Source organism: Prunus avium, chromosome 6 (assembly GCF_965620075.1).
Source record: "Prunus avium chromosome 6, drPruAviu1.hap1.1, whole genome shotgun sequence".
Classification (NCBI taxonomy): Eukaryota; Viridiplantae; Streptophyta; class Magnoliopsida; order Rosales; family Rosaceae; genus Prunus; species Prunus avium.
The window spans coordinates 25418969-25439727 of NC_142289.1; the positions used below are offsets into that span (position 1 = coordinate 25418969).

The 20759-nt window shown below is 36.6% G+C and overlaps 1 protein-coding gene across 3 annotated transcripts; it reads right to left on the bottom strand.

Moving 5' to 3' along the window:
* Window positions 1-1498: 1498 nt before the first annotated feature.
* TTN7 (Structural maintenance of chromosomes (SMC) family protein) lies at window positions 1499-17932 on the bottom strand. 3 transcript variants are annotated; one of them, XM_088254888.1, is made up of 30 exons: window positions 17639-17930; window positions 16911-16950; window positions 16748-16823; window positions 15898-15936; window positions 15708-15775; window positions 15525-15596; window positions 13104-13183; window positions 12917-12995; window positions 12656-12773; window positions 12406-12581; window positions 11318-11563; window positions 11076-11197; window positions 10232-10376; window positions 9022-9194; window positions 8838-8937; window positions 7390-7526; window positions 7048-7249; window positions 6140-6227; window positions 5890-6040; window positions 5590-5740; window positions 5326-5517; window positions 5045-5228; window positions 4886-4956; window positions 4664-4815; window positions 4098-4266; window positions 3854-4000; window positions 3388-3483; window positions 2739-2913; window positions 1994-2186; window positions 1499-1782 (listed from the first exon to the last, which is right to left on the bottom strand). In XM_088254888.1, exons 2-29 carry the CDS (start codon window positions 16923-16925, stop codon window positions 1996-1998), a joined length of 3615 nt encoding a protein of 1204 aa, XP_088111014.1. In that variant the 5' UTR covers window positions 16926-16950; window positions 17639-17930; the 3' UTR covers window positions 1499-1782; window positions 1994-1995. The 3 variants fall into 3 exon arrangements, with proteins under 3 accessions (XP_088111014.1, XP_088111013.1, XP_088111015.1); XM_088254887.1 differs by having other exon boundaries at window positions 1499-1811; XM_088254889.1 differs by lacking the exon at window positions 1499-1782 and having other exon boundaries at window positions 2142-2257; window positions 2728-2913; window positions 17639-17932.
* Window positions 17933-20759: the final 2827 nt, after the last annotated feature.

Sequence of the window (20759 nt, forward strand, 5' to 3'; positions counted from 1 at the left end):
TGATGCCAATAAGCTGGTGGTGATTGGCAGAATGTTTCAGCCATACAATTTTGGAAATTCCTTTCGTTTTTTGTTTTTTAGGTATTACTTTGTTATTGCTTATTTGCATATCTGGAGTTTTTGCACTCAGGTCTTTCAATTCCCATGACTCCAATGTGTCTTGGTTTTTTTTTTTTTTTTTTTTTTTTTTTTTTTTTTTTTAATCAGAAGGAAAGATCTTCATTCAACAGAAACCAAATACAAATAGTAATGCAAAGGATGCAAAAATGTGGCCTCGTTAAAATCTTGCCTTAAGAAAACCCCAACGGAGGAAAGTCAAGGAAAGAGAGTCAGAAATAATTTAAAAGAAAGAATCAGAATCAGACATTTCCATCAAATTGCTCATACAAACCTTCTGGAATCAAAATGAGAATCATGATGGTTCCCAAGGAATGAAAGCTTACTAAAGTCACTAACGTTTAGGGAATTAGATTGAGAGCCTATGGCCCTACGGTAACTTCGGTTTGCAGTGGTAGAGGGTTTGGCCATATATTGGCCTTGTGATCAACTTAATTCTTAACTCAAGCAGTAGGGTGGCAACAGCTACTAACTAGGACACCTCCTAGAGCTCTCTACTACAAACTAGATACTAGATTTTAATGGAGCTTGCCATCTTCCTGGAAGAATGTCGGGGGCTGGTTGGAGCTAGCGGTACATTTCATCATGAGCATGATGAGCATGGAGCTTTTAGGGTAGTGCTATGGCTTATCCCTTACCTAGTGATCACTATATATCCTCCCTGTCTCATCTGTATGGCCTTTGCTTTGCTTTACTCGGACTTTGCTAAGTTGGCGACAGAAGTATTGCTCATGAAGTTATTAGGGGACGAACTGAGCTTCAATAAGCCACATCTCATTGTGGAGGAACTGTCTCATAAGCTGCAAAGATTACATACATACCCTTCATTTTCCCCCTCTGCTGACTCTAACCCTCTTTTCCCTCCTTTAGGAATCGATTGGAGTAGAATGATGAATCTATTTCTTCGCCTCGTTGTCAATAAAAGTCAGAATTATCTTAGCAGGAAATACAAGATTACAAAGAATTATCTTGGCAGGAAACATGAGATTACAATATATGATTCGATTAAATTCCTGAATAATCAGGACCACTACTTTCTTTTTTTATCAGAGATTCAAACTTTTTGTTTCACTTGATCATTTACCCACTAGGTCAAAATTAATCAGAGAACAATTTTTATTAATCTTCATTCACTTATATATATATATATATATATATATATATATATATATATGTGTGTGTGTGTGTGTGTGTTTGCACAAACGTGCTCAAATGAATTTGCATGATTTATTTTGTGCAGCAACGTACATCTGTAATTGAACGTTTCACATGAGTTCGTTGTGCTAGAAGCAGGGACAAAAATAAATAGTGTCCAAACACATTTTACCAACTAGGATTGTTGAAACATCTTGTAACGCTTTCAAGGAGAATGCAAACGAAATCAGAAAACATAATGTAAACCTGAATTTCCTTAAGATTATATAATATGTACCAACAACAGAATCCAATTTCTCAGGTTCAAAGTGGCATTCCATTTACAAGTATTTTGTGCCCATGGTTCATACTTTAAGAGTAATGCAAGCTTATACAACAAACGGCAAATGGATGACGCTAGTGGTTCAGCATCTACAGAAGCAAAACCTACTTTGTACAAGATCTGACTCCGCTATCAGTGTGTAAATTTAACAAAATGCAAATTGATCCATCATTCTTTATCGAGCCTTGCTGGACGGACCCAAAAAAAAAATCAGATCCTGAAACAGGTCATATAAGAATAAAATGACAGACCAGCTGCAAGCCTACTTTACTAAGTGCAAACAATTACAAAAGAACTCAAGGGCTTATTTTAAAACTCAGGAATTGTAGCATGTACCCAAAATAACCTAATCAACTTCTTGAAATACCAATGAAATGTACATGCAAAACTTGTCCTAACCTTTACTCTGCATTGTGAGACTGGTCATGCTCGATGAAGTCCAATGCATCTTCCTTCGAGACAACGTTGACACGGCTCACCCTGTTTTTATGTTCAACACCATATATTTTGTCAGAAACTTTCACAAGCTCTGGCCGGAATGTTGTGGTTATAAATTGAGTATTTGCCATGTCTGCCAGGCGCCGGATCATATCTATCAACAGGTAATTAAGGAACTCTTATGGCGGTAAACTTTCCAACAGGAACTCTTAAGGCACCCATTACCTGCATCGAAAAAATTAGCATTCTGAACACGTAAAAAGCCAAATATTGTCATATGCAAATGAATAAACACCCACAGAAGACGGTCACAAGGTGCCGACAGTTAACAGAAACTATTTCAAATTAATCCTGTCATCTAGAACTCATACACCAAATATCCAATCAAAATTACATAGAAGTCGTATATTTTCTTTTTCATACAACCCTCACGAATAAATCATAATTATTAAGACACATGCAAGCAAATAGACAAACTCGCTACCCATAAAGCAATAACCATTTATGCAGATTAATCGTTGGAAAGGAGGTTGACAATTACAACTACAAATGGAGACACACATTGGACCAACATGGAGACACTTCTTGGCTGGCATATGAATGCTTCTGTGGCATATATTATACTTGAATGACAGTGAAAAACAATTTAATATTGCAAGAAAGCAACAAAACACAACAAAGAACAAGAAACCGACATAAAGGATACTCCCAACAGCTGTTCGGTATTGAGGATCCAGTGCTGCATCTATTTCATCAAAAAGATAAAAGGGAGCAGGATCACATCGCTGGATGGCAAAGATAAGCGTTAGCGCAACAACAGTTTTCTGACCCCCAGACAACTGCTTCATCGACTGAGTTTCCCCTTGTCCGGTAAAAGAAACCTGCCACAAGGACCCAAAAAAAGGCAATTCAAAAAGCATTTACAACCTTGAACTGAAAACATCATGACATCTATTTTGTAAAATTTGACAGTATTGTAAGGCTGGGTTTAACTCGCAGTCTCACACAAGGAGCATATCATTTTTCTAAGTAAATTATCAATAATTCAGTACAAGTTTTGCTTGCCACTTCTTTTTTTTATATTTAATAACTAGGGGAGATATTTTACCCCACTTATCCCCAAGGGCACATGTAGACCCTTAAATCCCACTTATAAATTATTAAATTACAAATTCTACTTGCCCGTTCTTTTCTTTCTTTTTTTTTCTTCTAATTTTTGTTTTTTGGATACCTCGGGGAGATCTTTTACCCCATTTTATACCGAGGGCACATCTAAACCCTCAAATCTGAAAAGCTGGGACAAATAATGGTGGAGGCATTAGTTTTTAGCAAAGGAAACTGCAGAAAATACATGCCTTCACTTTTACACCAATATATTTCTCAACTCTTCCCTCTAAATCCGCTTCACGTGGTCCATCCTCATCCTGATCATCATCACCATGGTGACCATCCTGTGGATACAATACACATATTCAAGTAAAATCATATGAATCTTATCTACGCTTTTAAAATAAAGAACTTTCAAGAAGACGATACCTAGATACTCAATCTAGTTATGCCTCTCCTCTTTTGACGAAAATTAATAGAATGGGAAATTTTTATTATGTTCTTGTTATGGGAAAACAAAAAACAATTTTCTAAAAGAACACTTAGATGGGTCTGAGTGTCAAACATCTCAGGCCACTCACCTAACAGCTAAATTAATAATATATTCCTTCAGCAGATAATGAACTAATAAACACTAAGCATCAAGCTAAGTCCACACATCTTATGATTAACTATAAAGAAGAAAAACTGAAGCGATCCAGCCCAACAATAAACCTTTTTCTTCATCATAACAAGGTAACCATGGCCACCTTGCACAAGTTCTGAGAAAACTTCTCGAAAGTGCCTAGCAACACCTTTAAAAGTACGTTCTATTGATTCATCCTTCCTTTGATCCAAAACCTGTATAAGTTCTCCAATTTTCTGCAAAATTCGAAAAAGTCAAGTCAAAAGAACCAAATCTTAGCCAACCATTTAATGAAAACACCAACTCAATACAACAGATCTCACAGCTTGATACCTCATCACCCGCATCCAGCTCGGCTTGCCTTTTCTGGAGTTCTTCTCGTTGTTCTGTAAAATTCACATACTGATCAAGTGCTTTCTTGTTGACATGACTAAATTGTTGCAGCTGCTCATTGCATCTGTGCAGCATTTTATGCAATTCTTTGATACTCCTTCGCTTATACCTACCATTTCCAGTAGAAGAGAACAAATAAATACCAACCTACCCGACTGTGTTACATCTTGACGTAAGAAGAAAAAAAATAAAACCTAGCCAACAGCATGCATCAATGAACTTTCATAATAGAGGTTGAGTTACAAATTAATAGCCCAAAGGATCCAAACATAACGGTTCTGGCTCAAGTAACAGGTGGGGTGGAAAGAGTTTTTTAGGTTTAAATCTTGGCAGAAGCGGTAAAAAATCTGAAGGGTGCAAATGGTATCAACAAATAACAAAACTTCAAAATGCCCAAATAGATTTATGAGAATTTGGAGACCTGAACAAATTCCAGATAGTGTGTGCATAAAATATTAATATTAATTATTAGGTAAAATAATTCAAAGTACGGACAGAAGCAATACGTTTCAAAAGCATCTGAAGACAATGGGCCCAACTCCCTGATTTTCTTTGAGTATTCCTCTTGTTTAGCAAGAAACATATTTCTTTTACTCAAAAGTTGCTCCAGCTCTTTGGCTTCATCCTGAAGAGTCCTCTCATAGTTGTCTTCCAAATTCTGCATTCACAAGTGATCGTCTTAGCAGCAGCAACATGCATTTAGAATCTAACAATATAATCACTTTTACCTTTAACTTAGTCTTTTCATCTTTAATTCTCTTGAGTTGCTTTGACTGGCCATCTATGCTTTCGGAAACTCCTGATGAACAAAACTGTATTAAAAAAACAGGAGCAAAACTTAAAATTTCAAAACTGGAAATTCAAAAACAGCAGATCAACGCCCTCACTTCTGAGCTGCTCTGTTAAATCTTCAACCAACAATCTAGAATCATTCAGTTCCTGACTCTTAATTTCAGCTTCACCATGCAAATTGTCAGTCTCCATGGTGGAGATTATGGCCTCTAGTTCTTGCTTACGCCTCTTGAGGTTTGTGGTTAAATTAGTCTCAAGCTCTGCCTTTCTTGACTCGGTCTATGAGATGCACACGAAGAGAGTAGAATAAAATATTCAGATCAGAACACAGATACAATGGAATACTCTAAAAATCAATTAACTATATTTGACTAACCTCAATACGATCTGTCTTGCATGAAATAAGCTTCTCTTTTAGATCTGCTATTTCAGGGTTTAATCTTGAGAGAAGATCCTTCTCCACTGGAGTTAAATGATCAATGAGATCTGTGCCCATTTCAGCCCTCTTCATGGCCATACTGGCTCTAAGCTGATCAATTTGACTCCGCACATCAGCAAGTGATTTTTCCTACAATCAAGAGAGAAGAATATAAGCTCCCCTAGGCACCGCAGGTGATGTCATCTCAAATATCAAAATTACCTTATTCCCAAGAGCTTTAGAAATCAAAATTTTCTGCTTATCAGCATTGGCAATGTCCTGCTTAAGCTGTTCTAGTTCTGATTTGTCGTGGGCCCGCTTAGCATCAATTTTCTGCTGTTCAGTTACGAGATCTGTAATTTTCTGGTCTATCTGTGAGGTAAATTTAGTAAAAACAAGGACTTCTTTTTGTAGGAAACATAAAGATTAGATTACTAAGAAAGAAATGAGAAGTAAATTAGAAGGCTAGAATGGAAAAATTTACTGCTGCGCATACATATTAAATCATTTTTCAAAAGGATATCTTGAAGCATAAATCTAACTTTCTCCAGTTCTTCTTCCTTTATGTTGATAGATTTTGTGTTCTGTATGATTGTACACATAAACTTCAATTTTGAACGTCTATGGTCATAAAACCCTCCTGTCATACCACCCTTCTTGCTGACTTGATCACCTGTTAGAGAATAAGTGGTGACTTGTCAAGATTTAGAAGTAATAATTACAATATTGTGCAACAGATAATGCAGAGAGAATCTGTAGCTCTATCTTAAACCTTCCAAAGTAATGCAGTCTAGACCATCGGTACGAGCAACCCTGGTAGCCACATCCAGATCTCGACAAACAACTGTTCTTGCAAATACCTAAAAGAGATAAGAACATATTATGATGAAAGGTCATTCTTAACATTGTTAGAAGTATTACAGCTAATTGTAACATAGAAACAGACATATAGTAAGCCATCATGCCTAGTAAAGAACGCATAATCTTAAGGTGAACCCACTTCAGAAGGTATTCAAATGCAACTTTAAACCTTTTATCTATGTAAAGCATGATACTGATTCACCAAAAGTGAGACCACATTCCAAAAAAACTAGGTTCAATGTAGCAAGCATAAAAACAAGAGCAATTACCACTAATTGTTTTGCAGTTAAATATCTAGGTTCCACATTGAATATCTGACTTTCCTTGTACATGAACCCAAACAAGTCAATAAACATAAGTCATTTCATGTCTAAATCCCAACTTTATTTTCTCCACCCAAATGCACCAGTACTGTTGCGCAGTTAAATAATTACGCTTTTAGTCGTCTTTTTTAATGGTTCAGTGTTAGAAATATAGGTAGCAGAGGTAGTTACTTAGAGTTCATAGATACACTACATTTAAAAATGTATACTGGGGTTCCTTTTGGCCCTCTTTTGTTGAGTAGCATAACTGTTTTACTTGATTAAAAATATAAGTTACCCCCGAATTAAAAAACAGATTGCAATAGAGGAACAACACAATAAACAACAAAGATCCACCCTTGAAGCAGAAATTGCAAAATTAGTGGTTCTACAACCAAGGATTTAACCACATAACTTCTAACAAACACACATCTCAACAAACAAAATGATATCACCAATCAGACATGGACACAACACTAACCAATGATTTTACAAGATAATTCAGGTCAAAGCTAACCTGGGCAAATGCTGGGTTATAGTTTGGAGCAAACTTTAACTTCTTTAACAGAGGAACCACATCTGAATTCTGTGGATAAATTACCCGTGGAGCCTTCACCCTATTTAGGGGGATAAACGTAACTCGTCCACCCTTCAATGAATTAAGGTGCCTAATTATCTGTGTTGATATTTCATCATTTTCAACCACAACGTGAAACAAGCTGTTCAGAAAGAACAGAAATCAATAAGAGAACAACTGGAGGGCAACGAGGAAGGCAATTGCTAACAGATCATAACACCATTCAGTAATATGGCAACAGCTAAGAGAATGGGGATAGAACGCTTATGAAACTTTGAGCACCTGTTCCCAGCAGTTACTTCAACAGCAGTAAAAAACTTTTCATCGCAATCAAGCAACTCAATAATTGGACCAAATACCCCAGGAATTTTATACTCTCTGCAAATCTTACGAACAGAATTTAGCCCTCTCCTGACATCCTGAAAGTATTACACACGACGGCAGAAGGGAAAAGTGAAATGTTAGATATAGTACTTCATCCAACTATTTATACAGTGAAAAGAGATAGGAAGAAGCTCTCGTAATTTCAAGATGCACCAATAAAAGGATATAATCATGATGTAATACACAATCACAACACAATGAATAAAACAAGTTGAATCATAAAGCAGAAAATAATCAACATTCTTTTGGCAGTGTTTAACATAGAAAAATAACTTAGATTCTTTTCTGCACTTTCGCACAAAATAGACTTTAAGCCTGAAGATCACTAAAGCTCATGAATCCATGAGGTTCAGAAACAGTTCTGCATCATATCCCAATTTTAACTATAATGAAGGGTCAGGTAGGAATATTGATGCTCTAATAATTAGACTATGTATTATGTTCGCAATTCATCCAGGAACCAAAATAGTTTTTCGTAAATCAGAGTAAATATATAATTACTTTTCCAATTAATCCCATGGTTGGCCCGGATGTGATGTTTTCTACTTGCTAATATTATTCATTATTTTATGCATTCTTGTCCAACAGCACACCACTTCAATAGTCTCAAGCTGTAATTAAGATAATGAGGAAGAGGTAAACAGGGAAGCATGACATTCTTCACATCATTATAGACTTCACTCTAAACACACATTGTAATTTCCTTTTCATTAATAGAATTTTGTTTACTCTCGGAAGAAATCATGTCTAGCACAGTGGATGATGTGGGAATTTCTCAATGTAAAGGCATGTTGCCTTGCCCCTTAGCTTAGGAACTATACTGCCCCTTTGACTCATTTTATTCAACACCTTTGCCCCCATCCCTTAAGGAAAACTAAAAAAATATATGGAGAGGGTTTATGTTTAAACATCTATTGGCGCTTTGACTTGTTTAATTCTTTTAACTTTCATACACATGAAATTAATTTACAGTATACGTTGAAAATCTTATGCTATGCTTAACTCACTTCTCCCATTTCTTCAAAACCGCATTACATTTAAATCAACATCTGCACCCCCCTTTCTTCCTTACAACTTTATAAGTAGTTACTTGCACTCTCTCGTTACAACTTAGAACTCAGAAGGGAGCCACAATAAAAATTTGCCAAAAGCCATCAACATCATACTGTTCGTCAGCAAACAGAGCACATAAACAAATATAGAAAAGTTATGCAGGGCATACCATCCATGACATGCATATCAAAAGACACACTTTCAGAATTACTGTCACTTGGGCTCATATATCAACAAGACAACCATGTTTAGCACACCGGAAGTTACAAAAGGTCAAGAAAGCAATTACTCACACCAGGAGTCGCATGATCCAGGCTCTTTTCAGCCTTCTCAACTTCTGTTCTCAGCTTCTCAATTTCAGCAGAAAGTTCAGTTTCATTCCTCCACAGGGACCTAAGACAAGAAGCAAAGAAAAACAATCATATTGGAATGACTATGACAAATTCATCTAAAATATTAAGTACAAAAGACTCATACTTGCGCTCATCCTGCAACTTGTCCCTCTGTGACTTATGATGATTGAACCCTGCATGTGACTGAGAGATGAGAGATTCAATAGTAGCAATCTCTCTTCTTCGGGCCTCAATGTAGGCATCCCGCTCGCTCAACTCAGCATTAAGCCGTTTAATTTCGTCCTGAAGTTTTTGCTCCTGGAACATATAAGAGTGAGAAATAAATGAAGTACAAATTACGTAAAAATAATACAGTATGCAATTTAGAATAGTTTATAAATGCTGCAAATAAAGCAAGCAACTAGAAACTTAAGCACAAGGACATAAGATGTGAAAGGAGGAATGTCAAGTCACATTCCAAATCAGCAAAGTGAACCAGAAGCCATGAGGCTAAATACCCAAACAAAGCAGTCTAAACAAAGCAGAACAACAAATGATACAAGAAAACTCCCAGGCAACCATCAAACCACACAAACAACATCACAGAACCCTAAGAAACACAAAAACAAATCGGAAAAGATTAACTAAAAGTCTAAAACACAACTGCCAAACCGCTATGGTAGTTAGCCGGCCTGTGAAACATTTGCCTTCCACTAGGTGGTAATCCACATGCAGTTAATTTCCAGGATCTAGTTGTGGTGAAAATTGAGAAGAGGTTGAAACGTTAGACAACAGTGTTTCTGTCTAGAGAAGGTTGGCTTTGATGTAATCAGTCTTAAGCAATGTGCCAAGTACCTTTCTCTTTTCGGATTCCCAGCAAAGGTGCTAAGAAATTGGATAATAAGGGCTTTTTGTGGGAAGGTTTTGGTGAACAGAACAAGGAGCATTTGGTTAAATGGGATATGGGCTCAAATTCTCAAGAGAATAGTGGTTCTGGGGTAGGCCACCTGGTGGTTTCAAATGCTTCTTATTCCAAAAAAAAGTTTTGAGAAATGACAGTCAATTCAAAGTGAAACATTCGAATCCAAGAAAAGAGGATATTAATTAAATCCTTATATATAAGAATCTAAAAAAATATGAACAATTTAAAAAAGAAATTCTCAACTGGAAAGTGTTTTTAATCCAGAATCATCTGAGAGGAATTTTTACAATAGCTAGGAATAGAATGCATACAGTTCTATTTCTAGTAGTTGGAATTAAACAAGACATACTAAAGCGCCAGATGGAGTACTCGAACTACACCCCTGATATGACATTTAAGGTGCATTATATACTTAAAAAAGAAGCCAGCATACCTGGGCCAAATTTGAAGAAAGAACTCGCTCGAGATCATCAATTTCCTTTTGGAGCCATTTGTCACGAGCAGCTTTACTTGAAAACTGGGTTGCACGACCTTGTTTTTGATAAAGTATGCTAAGCTGCTTCTCGCGTTCCATTATTCTATATGCCAAAAGAACCAATTGTGAGATAATATTCTAGCACCTCCACCAAAGACGACTCCTATGGTCCGAACATATTCCAGTATTTGGACAGACTTGATTTACAATTTATCTAAAAACTCATGGCATCTAGGTCTTTGGCCCGACTAATCGCAGTGTCGGTCCAATCGGATACATAATACACTCTACTTTTGATTTGATCGAAAGATTTTTACCAATTCCAACATTAATTTGAAATTTAATATATCGCAAATATACTTACGAAGTTGTTCCAATTTATTGATCGATACTAACCTTAGATTCTTGCCCTAGAAGAAGGAAATACTGAGAAATGAATTTCCAAGGACTACGAAACAAATCTCACTGACAATCTTAGAATCAGACCCACTATACTGCAAACCAACCTTACTTTTGAATAACAAAGTACCACAATAAATCCTGCTTGACAGGAAATCCCCACCACCAGTAACCTAAAACAGCCCTATTCCTAAGAAATACGTTCCCAATTGCTAATCGCCTTTATAGTTTAAAATTTTCCACTAGACTAACTACTCCAGAGTAGAAAGACTAGATGAACAAATGAACTTTTTTGTACAACCTACACATGAATATTTTTCGAGAACTATTGAAGTGGGATGAAACAGAACAATAACGCACTGCTATGTTGATTTTCCTAGTATCTAATATACCATATACATACCCTTTTGTGATCTCCTTTTCCTTCATGACTTGATCCTCATACAGAGGATTCATTTTCTCAAGTTCATCCATTGAATCCTGAATTTCTTTCTGCAGAGTCTGCAACTGTCTCACAGCATCTCCCTGCAAACATGTAAATGCAGCATTCATGTCCGTCATATCACTGGAAACCAAAATAAAATAAAATGGGCACGAAAATAAGAAGAAAACATCCCTCTGCAGAGGACATAATTTGAATATTACTTTGGCTCCGAAGTTTCCAGATATCTTCTCCTGCAAATCTTTCACATCAAGCTCAAGCTCTGTATGCTTCTTTATTGCTTCTGTTCTTTGTTTTTCTATTGCTTCTTTCTCTTTAGATAAAGCTTGAAGCTCTTTAGTCAGATCCTTCATAATCTTGTCCAAGTCCTTGGACTTTTCATGGGCATCCAGCACGCTATTATACATCTTCGTTGACGTTTCAGAAACCTTGTTTCGAGCATCTTCTACCTGAATCAAGGCGAAATGTATATAGGTTTAGGCATAAAGGTCAGCATTGTGCATGCATCTTAGCACACAGAGAGAAATTTTGGACCCAAGATATATATGTACAATTTATATTGAGGCACTTTCATTCAAATTACTTTATTACCATAAAACTGGAGCTTTTTTCCCTTTTTTATTTATCATTCAAACTTCCTATGCAGAATAACTATCAAAACGCCAGTGCCCAACTCTAAAAGATGTAGAGTGAGAATTGTCATTGAGAAGCACAAACACCGCAGAGATAACCACTTATGATTCAGACAAGCACTGGACATCAAACATATCCGCAGTTGCAAAATGCATAAATTTGTTTAGAAGAATAAAACTGTACAAAGGGTGCGAGTGAATGTAATAGTTGTGGACAATCGGAAAATAAATACTTGTATGTTTACCACAACTTGAAGAGTACCATCTTTATTTTTTTTACAAAGAAGAGGATGGTAAACATACTAACGTTTGATCATATATATTTTCATCCACATTACAACTTATAAATATACACTCATTCCACTATGTAAACTATAGTCCTTCCAATCTTTCTTTGTACACAGATCTCATAACGTGCATTTATCTCCCCATACAACAATAACAAGAAACAAGCACAAAAAAGAGTGAGGGCCTTGATCACCTTTTTCTTTTATTCTACTATCAATGCTTGAAATCGCATTCAATTCCATATGCTACCCAATTATGATCCACAAACAGAGTTTACAACAATAAACAAAAGAAAAAAACACTTATCAAGTGCAATTTAAACAAAAGTGATGCAAATCTTTTATATGGCCTAGCGTCTAACATTGACTAACCTCTGCCAGTTTTTGGCGAGCATCCTGAAGTTCCTTGTCATAAATAGTGTATTCCAAAGATTTTCGCTGCTTGTCAAGTTGCTGATACTTTCTCAGTTCCTCTTTCTCTTCATCCAATTCCTTTAATCTCTCGTCCAAGTACTGAACAACTTGAATTATCTGCCTTCTTTTGTTTCCTGATTACCAAAGTTAAAAAGTTGTAAGAAAACATGTATAATAAACATAAACAACCAATCCTTTAAGGACTTGCCTGTTTCCTGCATAATTTTCAAACTTTCTCGACGTCTCTCCTCATACACCCGAGTGCCACCAATTTCCTTCAGTAAATCCAGCCGTTCAGAGTCTTTCATCAGTGTCAATGATGCTATCTATGAAACCGTCCACAAATTGTCAAAACAAAAAAACAACAAAAAAGTCAATCCTCAAGCATACTATTACTAAAACAATAGCAATGAAGTTTTTTTTTTCCCAGGTAATAACAATGATGTCCAAACAACTAGAAAAATTGTACCTTTCCTTGCTGCACAACATAATAAGGATTGGAGCGAGAGAACCCAGCACTTTCCAGCAAATTCATAACCTCGGTTTTCCTGAAATGAGGGTTATATTCCATAACAGAAACCACAGAAAAGGGTTAATTAATCAAAACACGTAATAGACAGCAGATTCAGTATTTTCGCATAAATATATACACTCACGTGATGTGTTTTCCATCCAAGAAATACTCATCCTTCTTCAAACCAATGGTTCTTCGCAAACGCACTTCCTCCTTATCAACCTACCAAGAAGTGTTGCAAAAGTGAAAATAAGTATAACCCATATAAGAAAGTAATCCAAATGCCTCAATTGGTGTTAAATACGTGGAGAAGTAAGCTGGAACTGTGCAAAAAAATGATAGTCAATACAAGCAAGCATGCAAGATCCTTACTTGTGTGTGTGTGTGTGTGTGTGTGTACTGGGACACACATAAAACAGCAACAGAAACAGAGGTCATTTGAAAACCGTTAAAGTTGGACCTAAAACCAATTGGAAACTATGGAGAGGCTCATCAATTTAAAGATCGAGATGCAATGCTTAGAATGCCCGATGTGGGAATTTAATATTCTTAACACTCCCCCTCGAGTGTGGACAAATAAGCCAAACAAGTGGTTAATTACATGGCCACCACCTTTTTTTGGGAAACAAAACTTTCATTAAATATAACAAAGACACAAAAAATAGTGAACAAGGACTCCACTGCTAAAACAAAACTAAACATGGAACCAACACATCAACACTACACTAAGAGAGAAACAGTAACACAGTAACAAGAAGAAACAGAAAAAAAGCAAACAAAAAAATTAGGCATGCACTATTCAAAGCCGTACTTTTACATCGACCACCTAAATCGAACCTCACATTGGTCCTCCATAATTTTAGGTTTACAAGGCCCCCTGCTTAAATCCCTTCCTCCCCCAGGTACAATGATGTTATACTAGGACCCACTAAGAAAATAAAATCATTTCCTCCCCAAAATTTAAAAAAAATGGCCAAATATTCCAGATAGTCACAAAGGTGGCAGAACACACATGGTCTACGTATTAAATGCTGTCACAAACAAATTTCATCCTCACCTTTTGTTTTCCTTTTCCACAGAAACAAAATGTTATTACTTACATAGGAGCTTCCTAAAAAACGGAAGCCCTCCAATTAGAAAAAGTTGCAAAAGACAGTTTCCCAAAATTCTGTAGAGACCAAAGCACCCAATAAAATAACTGAAATAGAAAATAATATTAAAAAATAAAAGTTGTCACAACTTTAAGATGTTAGCGTTTTGGTCGTTTGGTTGGAAGGACAATGGAGGACTTTCATGGCTTTAAGGGTGAGGCCCTACAGATGTCTGGGATCGATTTCGTTTTGCCTGTATAGCATGACACATTTTGCCAAGAAATACCACTACTTGTTTTGGCATTACTTCACTTTCAACATGAGTCATATATCGCTAATCCAAAGATTGCTATGTATTTTAACTTCCAATACCAAAAATTAAACCAAAAATTAACAGCCCTAATTTGACATACAGCTAAAAAGAAAAATCAAGCGGTTAAACAAAATTCTATATATCCTTTTCCAAAAAACCTTGCCTGACATAGGCATGTTATGACTTGCCTAGGGCACGGGGTTGTTCAGACAAGTCATGAACATGCCAAAATAAAATATAGAAAGAAAACCGGGCACCAAATCCACCTAGAACTGGGACCACATTCTTCTTTCTTGCCTTTTGACCTCAACTAACTGGTGCAATCTTTCCCCAATTCACCGATAGAAAAGAAAGTAATAAGCATGACTAGATTAGACTAATGAAAGCAAACCAAGGTTTTCGTTCCTTACACAACAAGTATGCTAAACTATTACAGATAAGATTTAATATCTTGGAAAAATCTTTCTCAAAGATAGAGACATAGTATCCCTTACATCCCTAAACCCTGATAAAATCGAGGCTTTGTCCACATAATAGAATCAACCAAGACTAAATCCACTTAGCAGAGACTGGAGAGTAAACCCTAGTCACTTTGTCGCACCAAAATCTTTTGGAAAACGTGAAAACATGATTTATATTTTAAGAAGAAACATTTGTTGCAAGTGCAAGCACATTATGGTCAGTTCCTATCATGAATATCTAGACAACCCATGCAACAAGGGGAAGAAAAACATGATTTGGCATCACAGAAGCACATCTACTCCCACACAAAAAAAAATATGTGATAAGACTCATAACTAACTCTGAAAGTTATGTAATTTGGGTTGAATGACCATAGGCCACACTAGAAGGTAGCATCTCTCTGTAAAGTTCCTATTTCCACAAGGCAAAAGACAAACGCATACATGTAGAGGGCAAGAGGGAGAGAGGATGCGAGGAAGGAAGAGGGAGAAGGAGGGGTGGGGGTGAGAGGGAACTGCAATTCTTCTCAGGAAATAAACATCAAGCTCATCAAATGTTGCGAGGAAAAAAAAAGCAAAGGGGGGAAACCCTACCACAAGCAAAAAACAAAAGTATTTGGTCTGAAACATAATTTTATTACAAGGGAAAAATAAGTTACAGAAACAGATTTTAAAGATATGATAAAAATATATATTACCGGGATTCGATTGTCAGCATTATCAAAGACAATCTCCACAAACGCAGATAATACTTGGTGACCTGCCCCTTCCTGTTCAATCATGGCACATATTGCAACAAAATTTGTTCATTAAGCAAATGATTGAACACAGTAGCTTGGGAACCGGAAAAAAAAAAAAAAAAAGCATTTAGAGAGACATACATGGAGTAGAGCATGCCTATCCTCGCTCCTAAGGTTTTGGAAAAGGTCACTTAGTACAAACCGAATTGCTACAAAAAGAACATGTTTCAAATCCAACAAAATGTCAATGAAAAAATGTTAACAGCTCCAGACAAAACTACCAACCAAAGGATAAAACAACTGCAACAATCATTCAGTACTTGCTACTTACCATGGAAGAAATTCGTCTTTCCCGACCCATTGGCACCAACTGCAGCAAACATCATTGAAATATATATGGAATTTTATTAGCGAACATAATAGAGCACACCGTTACAAAAGAAGCAAAGTCAGATACAGAACTATCATTGACTTTATTTCAGTGAAGAAAATCTCCAGTACATATAGACATACTTTTAGAAGAAGAAATGGAAAGGTAAAAAATGAATGAACTATACAAATTAAAATTTGCAGTATGATCTCTCTATACAAATAGCATTTGCCCACACACCTCACAAGACTCCCGGTAAGGAGAACTGAACCTCTGATCTGATATTGCTTTATTTCATAAGTTAAATAAAACCCATAATACATGACAAAATAAGGTTACTGTTTGAAATAAAACCAAATAAATTATGTGTAAAAGAAGACTTCAAACAGAGAATGGGAATGGTTGAATGAAGGAGAGGGGTACCTTCTATTATGCAATTGAGCCATTCAAACCAAAAAGTGACGTAGAAGTAATAAGATGTCAAACAAGATAGTCCAACTTACACCCATTGTTTAACATCACACAATTTAAGAACCAAGATAAGATACTTAAGCACATCTTCGTATAATGTCCATCACTATACTAACCAAACAAATGGAAATATGGCAAATCATTGACTTGTAATTCGATACTTTAAACCGTTTTAATTGCATTGTGCTATCCATCTTACAAAGAATATTCCAACAATCTATATAAAAAGAGAATATGATAAGCTTTTTTAACATACAAATTTCGCAAACGAAGAGAACACTACTAGTAGAATTTCAAAATAAAAACCATCAGAAGCAATTGCAAGGAAAGAAATCAGTACCAACACAATTAACTTTTGGGCTGAAGGCCTCAGTAGCAACTTGTTCTCTGTAGCTCTTAAATCCTTCAATTATAACCTAATTCCAGAGACCCAAATATCAATAAAATATTAGATAAAGCTCTAAAAACAAGGTAAAAGCACTCCACCTATGACCAAAACTTACCTGCTTTATATACATGTTGAAATGACCAGCTCACCAACCTCTGTGAGAAAATGTAAAAGAAAAGCTATCAGAGACTGCCATATACTAATAAGGGCATTTGGTTGCCAGAATCCCCTCTGGCCACAGACCAGAATATTAATGAACCTAAAGCAATCATTACTGGAAACTAGAATCAATAGGGATGCTATTGCATTCAAAAGACAGACGAACCCACGCACACACGCACAAACACACATTCACTTAAAACTGCTATCCAAATTACAAAGCCTAAGTTAGAGGCTTCATAATTAGCATTGTGGAAGTACATGTACCGCAATCTAGAAGCAATTGCTTCAAAATTAGGAATCATCATTTCAAACCCAAAAAGGCCAAACAATGCACAGTGGAAGTAGTTCAGATCCACGACAAGACAGAAATGAGCTAGCTCGTATGCTCAAAACAACAAGAGCATTTCAATAGGGCTAAAGGACAAACATCTTGGGTCGAACCTCTATGCATATCAAATTTTGTCTTCGAGTGGAAATAGGGAGGGAGAAGAGACAAATGAGTTCTCTTTGAACTCGAACCCTAGCTATCCCCTAACTGTATATGCACTCTATGAAATTAAATTGGCTTCAATAACGAAAAACAAAAACATAATAAAAGCTCAGAGTTAGTTCTAGGGTTTCAAACTGTATTGCTTCTGCATTTAAGGCAAAAATTGGAGAAGAAATAGCGACTGGACTTACCAGTCAAAGCTGCCAATTCAATTCATGAGCTTCACAGAGAGCTGTAGAGTAGCGTGAAGTGAAGCAGAGGATGACCGCAAGTATTTTGCCCTAGGCGGGGTGCGCAGGTTAACCAGCGTGCGCTCACCGGTGACTTGTAGCACAGATCGACGGCAAGTGAAAGGCGGCAAAAATGAAATGGAAAATTTTTGGGAAGTAATTTTCGTTGGGAAGTAGGAAAATCGAAAATGACATTTCGTTGGGCTATGGCGCTTTTTTTCCTCCTTTCTTTTTTCGGTAAAGGGCGCTTTTTTTTTTTTCTTTTTTTTTGAAAGCTTATTTATTGATATGCCGTGCTTATTGTCTCACTTTTTCCCCTTAACTTTCAACTGACTCACTTTATACCCTCATCGTCATATACTTGCATTTCGCGTGTGTCTCACGTACCTCATTCCGTTAATTTCTTCAGTAAAACCGTTAAGTTGCTCATGTGGCATGAGAATTTTAGTAATTTGAGCTATTAATAATTTAAAATCCAAATTAAATATACATAAATATATTAATATTATACCAAAATAATAATAAAATAAAATAACTTACAAAAAAGAAATAAAGACCCAACAATTCGGTTCCTATCGCCACCCCCGTTCTAATCTAGCTCTCTCTCTCTCCCCTCAAATCTCGCCCTCTCTCTCTTCAAATCTCTCTTACTCACATATGAATTTATTGAAGTAATAGTTTATAAGCACGAAGTCAATCTAAACTAATTGATCCCAAATTAATTTAACTCTAACCTAGTTTTAAAAAAAAGATTAATTTTAATTGGGAAAATTAAACTAAGCAAATAAAACTAATGGATTAAACATTATAAGAAAATAAGGTTAACCGGTGATTTGCCCTTTGAACTTGTACTTAACTTTTGATTTACCCCCTATCCTTTTTTTTTATAGAAAATTAAGTATATGAGCTTCTTCTTTTTTGCCAATTTCCCCCCTGCCGTCTAAATTCTAAACATTTCATCCAATTTGTCCATTAAATATGAGGGCAAATTGGTCATTTCCATGTTAAAATAAAATAAAATAATTTGAAATTTGAAATAATAATCAATAATGATAGAAATAAAGTTTTTATTAAAAAAAAATAGAGAGTAGAGAGAATGTCATCCTCAGACCAACCCCACTTCCTATTAGAGCAACTCCACCCATTTGCCCCTTGCCATGACAAGGGGGGGCTAGGGCAGCCACTATTCACGTGAATAGTGGTTGCCCTTGCAAATAGTATATTTTGTGTTTCCACCCGTTGCCATGGTTAAGGGCAATTACTATTCATTTTTTTTATTTTTTTCACAACTTTTTTTATCTCAATAATTAATTTGGATAATATTTTCGGATAAGATTTTCGGGTTCCTACGTGTCAATACTATTCATATCTCATAATCGGATAAAATTTTCAATTTCAAATTTCAGATAAATTTTTTTAAAAAAAAATTGGCTAGTATTTATAGAAAAAAATTCATTAATTTTTGGGTATTTTTTAAAAAAAAATCCAGTATTTTATTGCAAAAAAATTGGTTGCCGTTGGATTGGAGGAAAAAAATAGATCGGAGAGCCCAGACGACGCCACGTGGCAACAGAAAAAAAAATCAAATGAGTGGGCTGACGTCAGCACCAACCTGCTTTTTGGACCTCAGGCTGAACTGGTCTTCGGGCCAGCCCGAGTTGCGTGGGACCCACTCCAGCCTGTGCTTGGGCTCACCGCTGGAAACCAATTTTTGCAAAAAACTCCCCCAGCTCGAGGCAAGGGGGCCTCGGTGGAACTGCTCTTAGCCTCTGAATTTCTGCTTACCAACCCCCTTCTTCCCCAAAATCGAACACATCCCATACAACAACACCAAAACCACCACCATATATTTGAACAAAAAAAACCCATATGCACATATTTGAACACACAAAAAAACCCAGATCTATTTTATCAAAAACCGCACCAGGGGCAAAGGGGTTGTGGCGAGGTGAGTGCTTTTGTGGGTGTTGGGGATGGACCTGGGTTTTGGGGGAAGAGAGAGAGAGTATGTGATGGTTGTGGGGTGGTGGCTGTGGGAGGGTGAGCTGTTGAGAGGGAGAAGGAGGCTGTCATATCTCGTTCTTAAATTAATATTAAATTATTAAATTACTCAAGTAAAAGACGATTTTACCTTGAGAATATTTTAATGGGTTTAAAGTTGACTTTTTGTTCGGGAAAGAATTTGGGGATGTGAGTAATATCATTGTGTATAGCGCGGCACTACGAGTTCGTAGACACATAGTGGGCTCAAATCGGAGTTTTAACGAAGAAGTTGCAATCAACGAAAGTACAATTGCACAACTGTAAATATTTCAAAAGTCAGATTTTAAAAACAAACAAATTTTCTTCTCTCTCTCTCTCTCCCCTCCCTTCTGCGACCTCACCTCCTCTCTCTCTACGAAACAGCCAGCAGGCCATTCTTTGGCCGACAACTCCCTCCTCCAGCCACCGTTGGCCATGAGACACTTGCATTAGAACCAGCTCCACTTCCTCTCTTCAACCCACCCCTTCTCCGCCGCTTGTGCTGCTAGAAATAGCTCATAAACCGCTAGATTTCTTCGAAACTTTCCGTCGTCATTTCTGACAATTCCAGCACCAAATTTGTCAATCCAGGTATGCTTTCTCATCCTTTCAATGTGACTTAGCTGATGGTTGGGTTAGTTAGGATTGATTTTAAAGTTTTGAGGTTCGATTTACAACTTAAAGTTTTGACCCGTTTTCAGCTCGAATTTCCGGCAAGTTCCGGCCACTTTTTGATCGTGGCCTAAGAACAAAAATTGCTCCACTAGTTGTCTTGATCATGTAGGTATAGCTATTGTTGGGTGTTTTGAGAATTTTCCAGTTGCCGGAATTCTCTCAAGCCACCCACGCACTGTAGGGGCGTGTGGCGGCATGTGGGCCAAGTTTGGGTGGCCCATTTGGTCCTAAAATGATCTATATGTCGTCCCGAGCATGACGGTATGCTTGGATTTGAATTTGGTTATCGTTTGACAGTCAAACGGATTTATGCATATTAGGCATTATCCGGGTTTGATATGTTTGGACCGTTGGATCAACTCCATCTTCATGTATGTTGATCTAG

What these genes read in the sequence shown, in the direction of transcription:
- TTN7 (XM_088254888.1), bottom strand. An exon ending in TTGGATGGAAAACACATCAC is followed by an intron (nt 12,996 to 13,103) that starts GTGAGTGTATAT and finishes CCCTCATTTCAG; the next exon opens with GAAAACCGAGGTTATGAATT. An exon ending in TTGTTATGATGAAGAAAAAG is followed by an intron (nt 3,484 to 3,853) that starts GTTTATTGTTGG and finishes TTGTATCCACAG; the next exon opens with GATGGTCACCATGGTGATGA.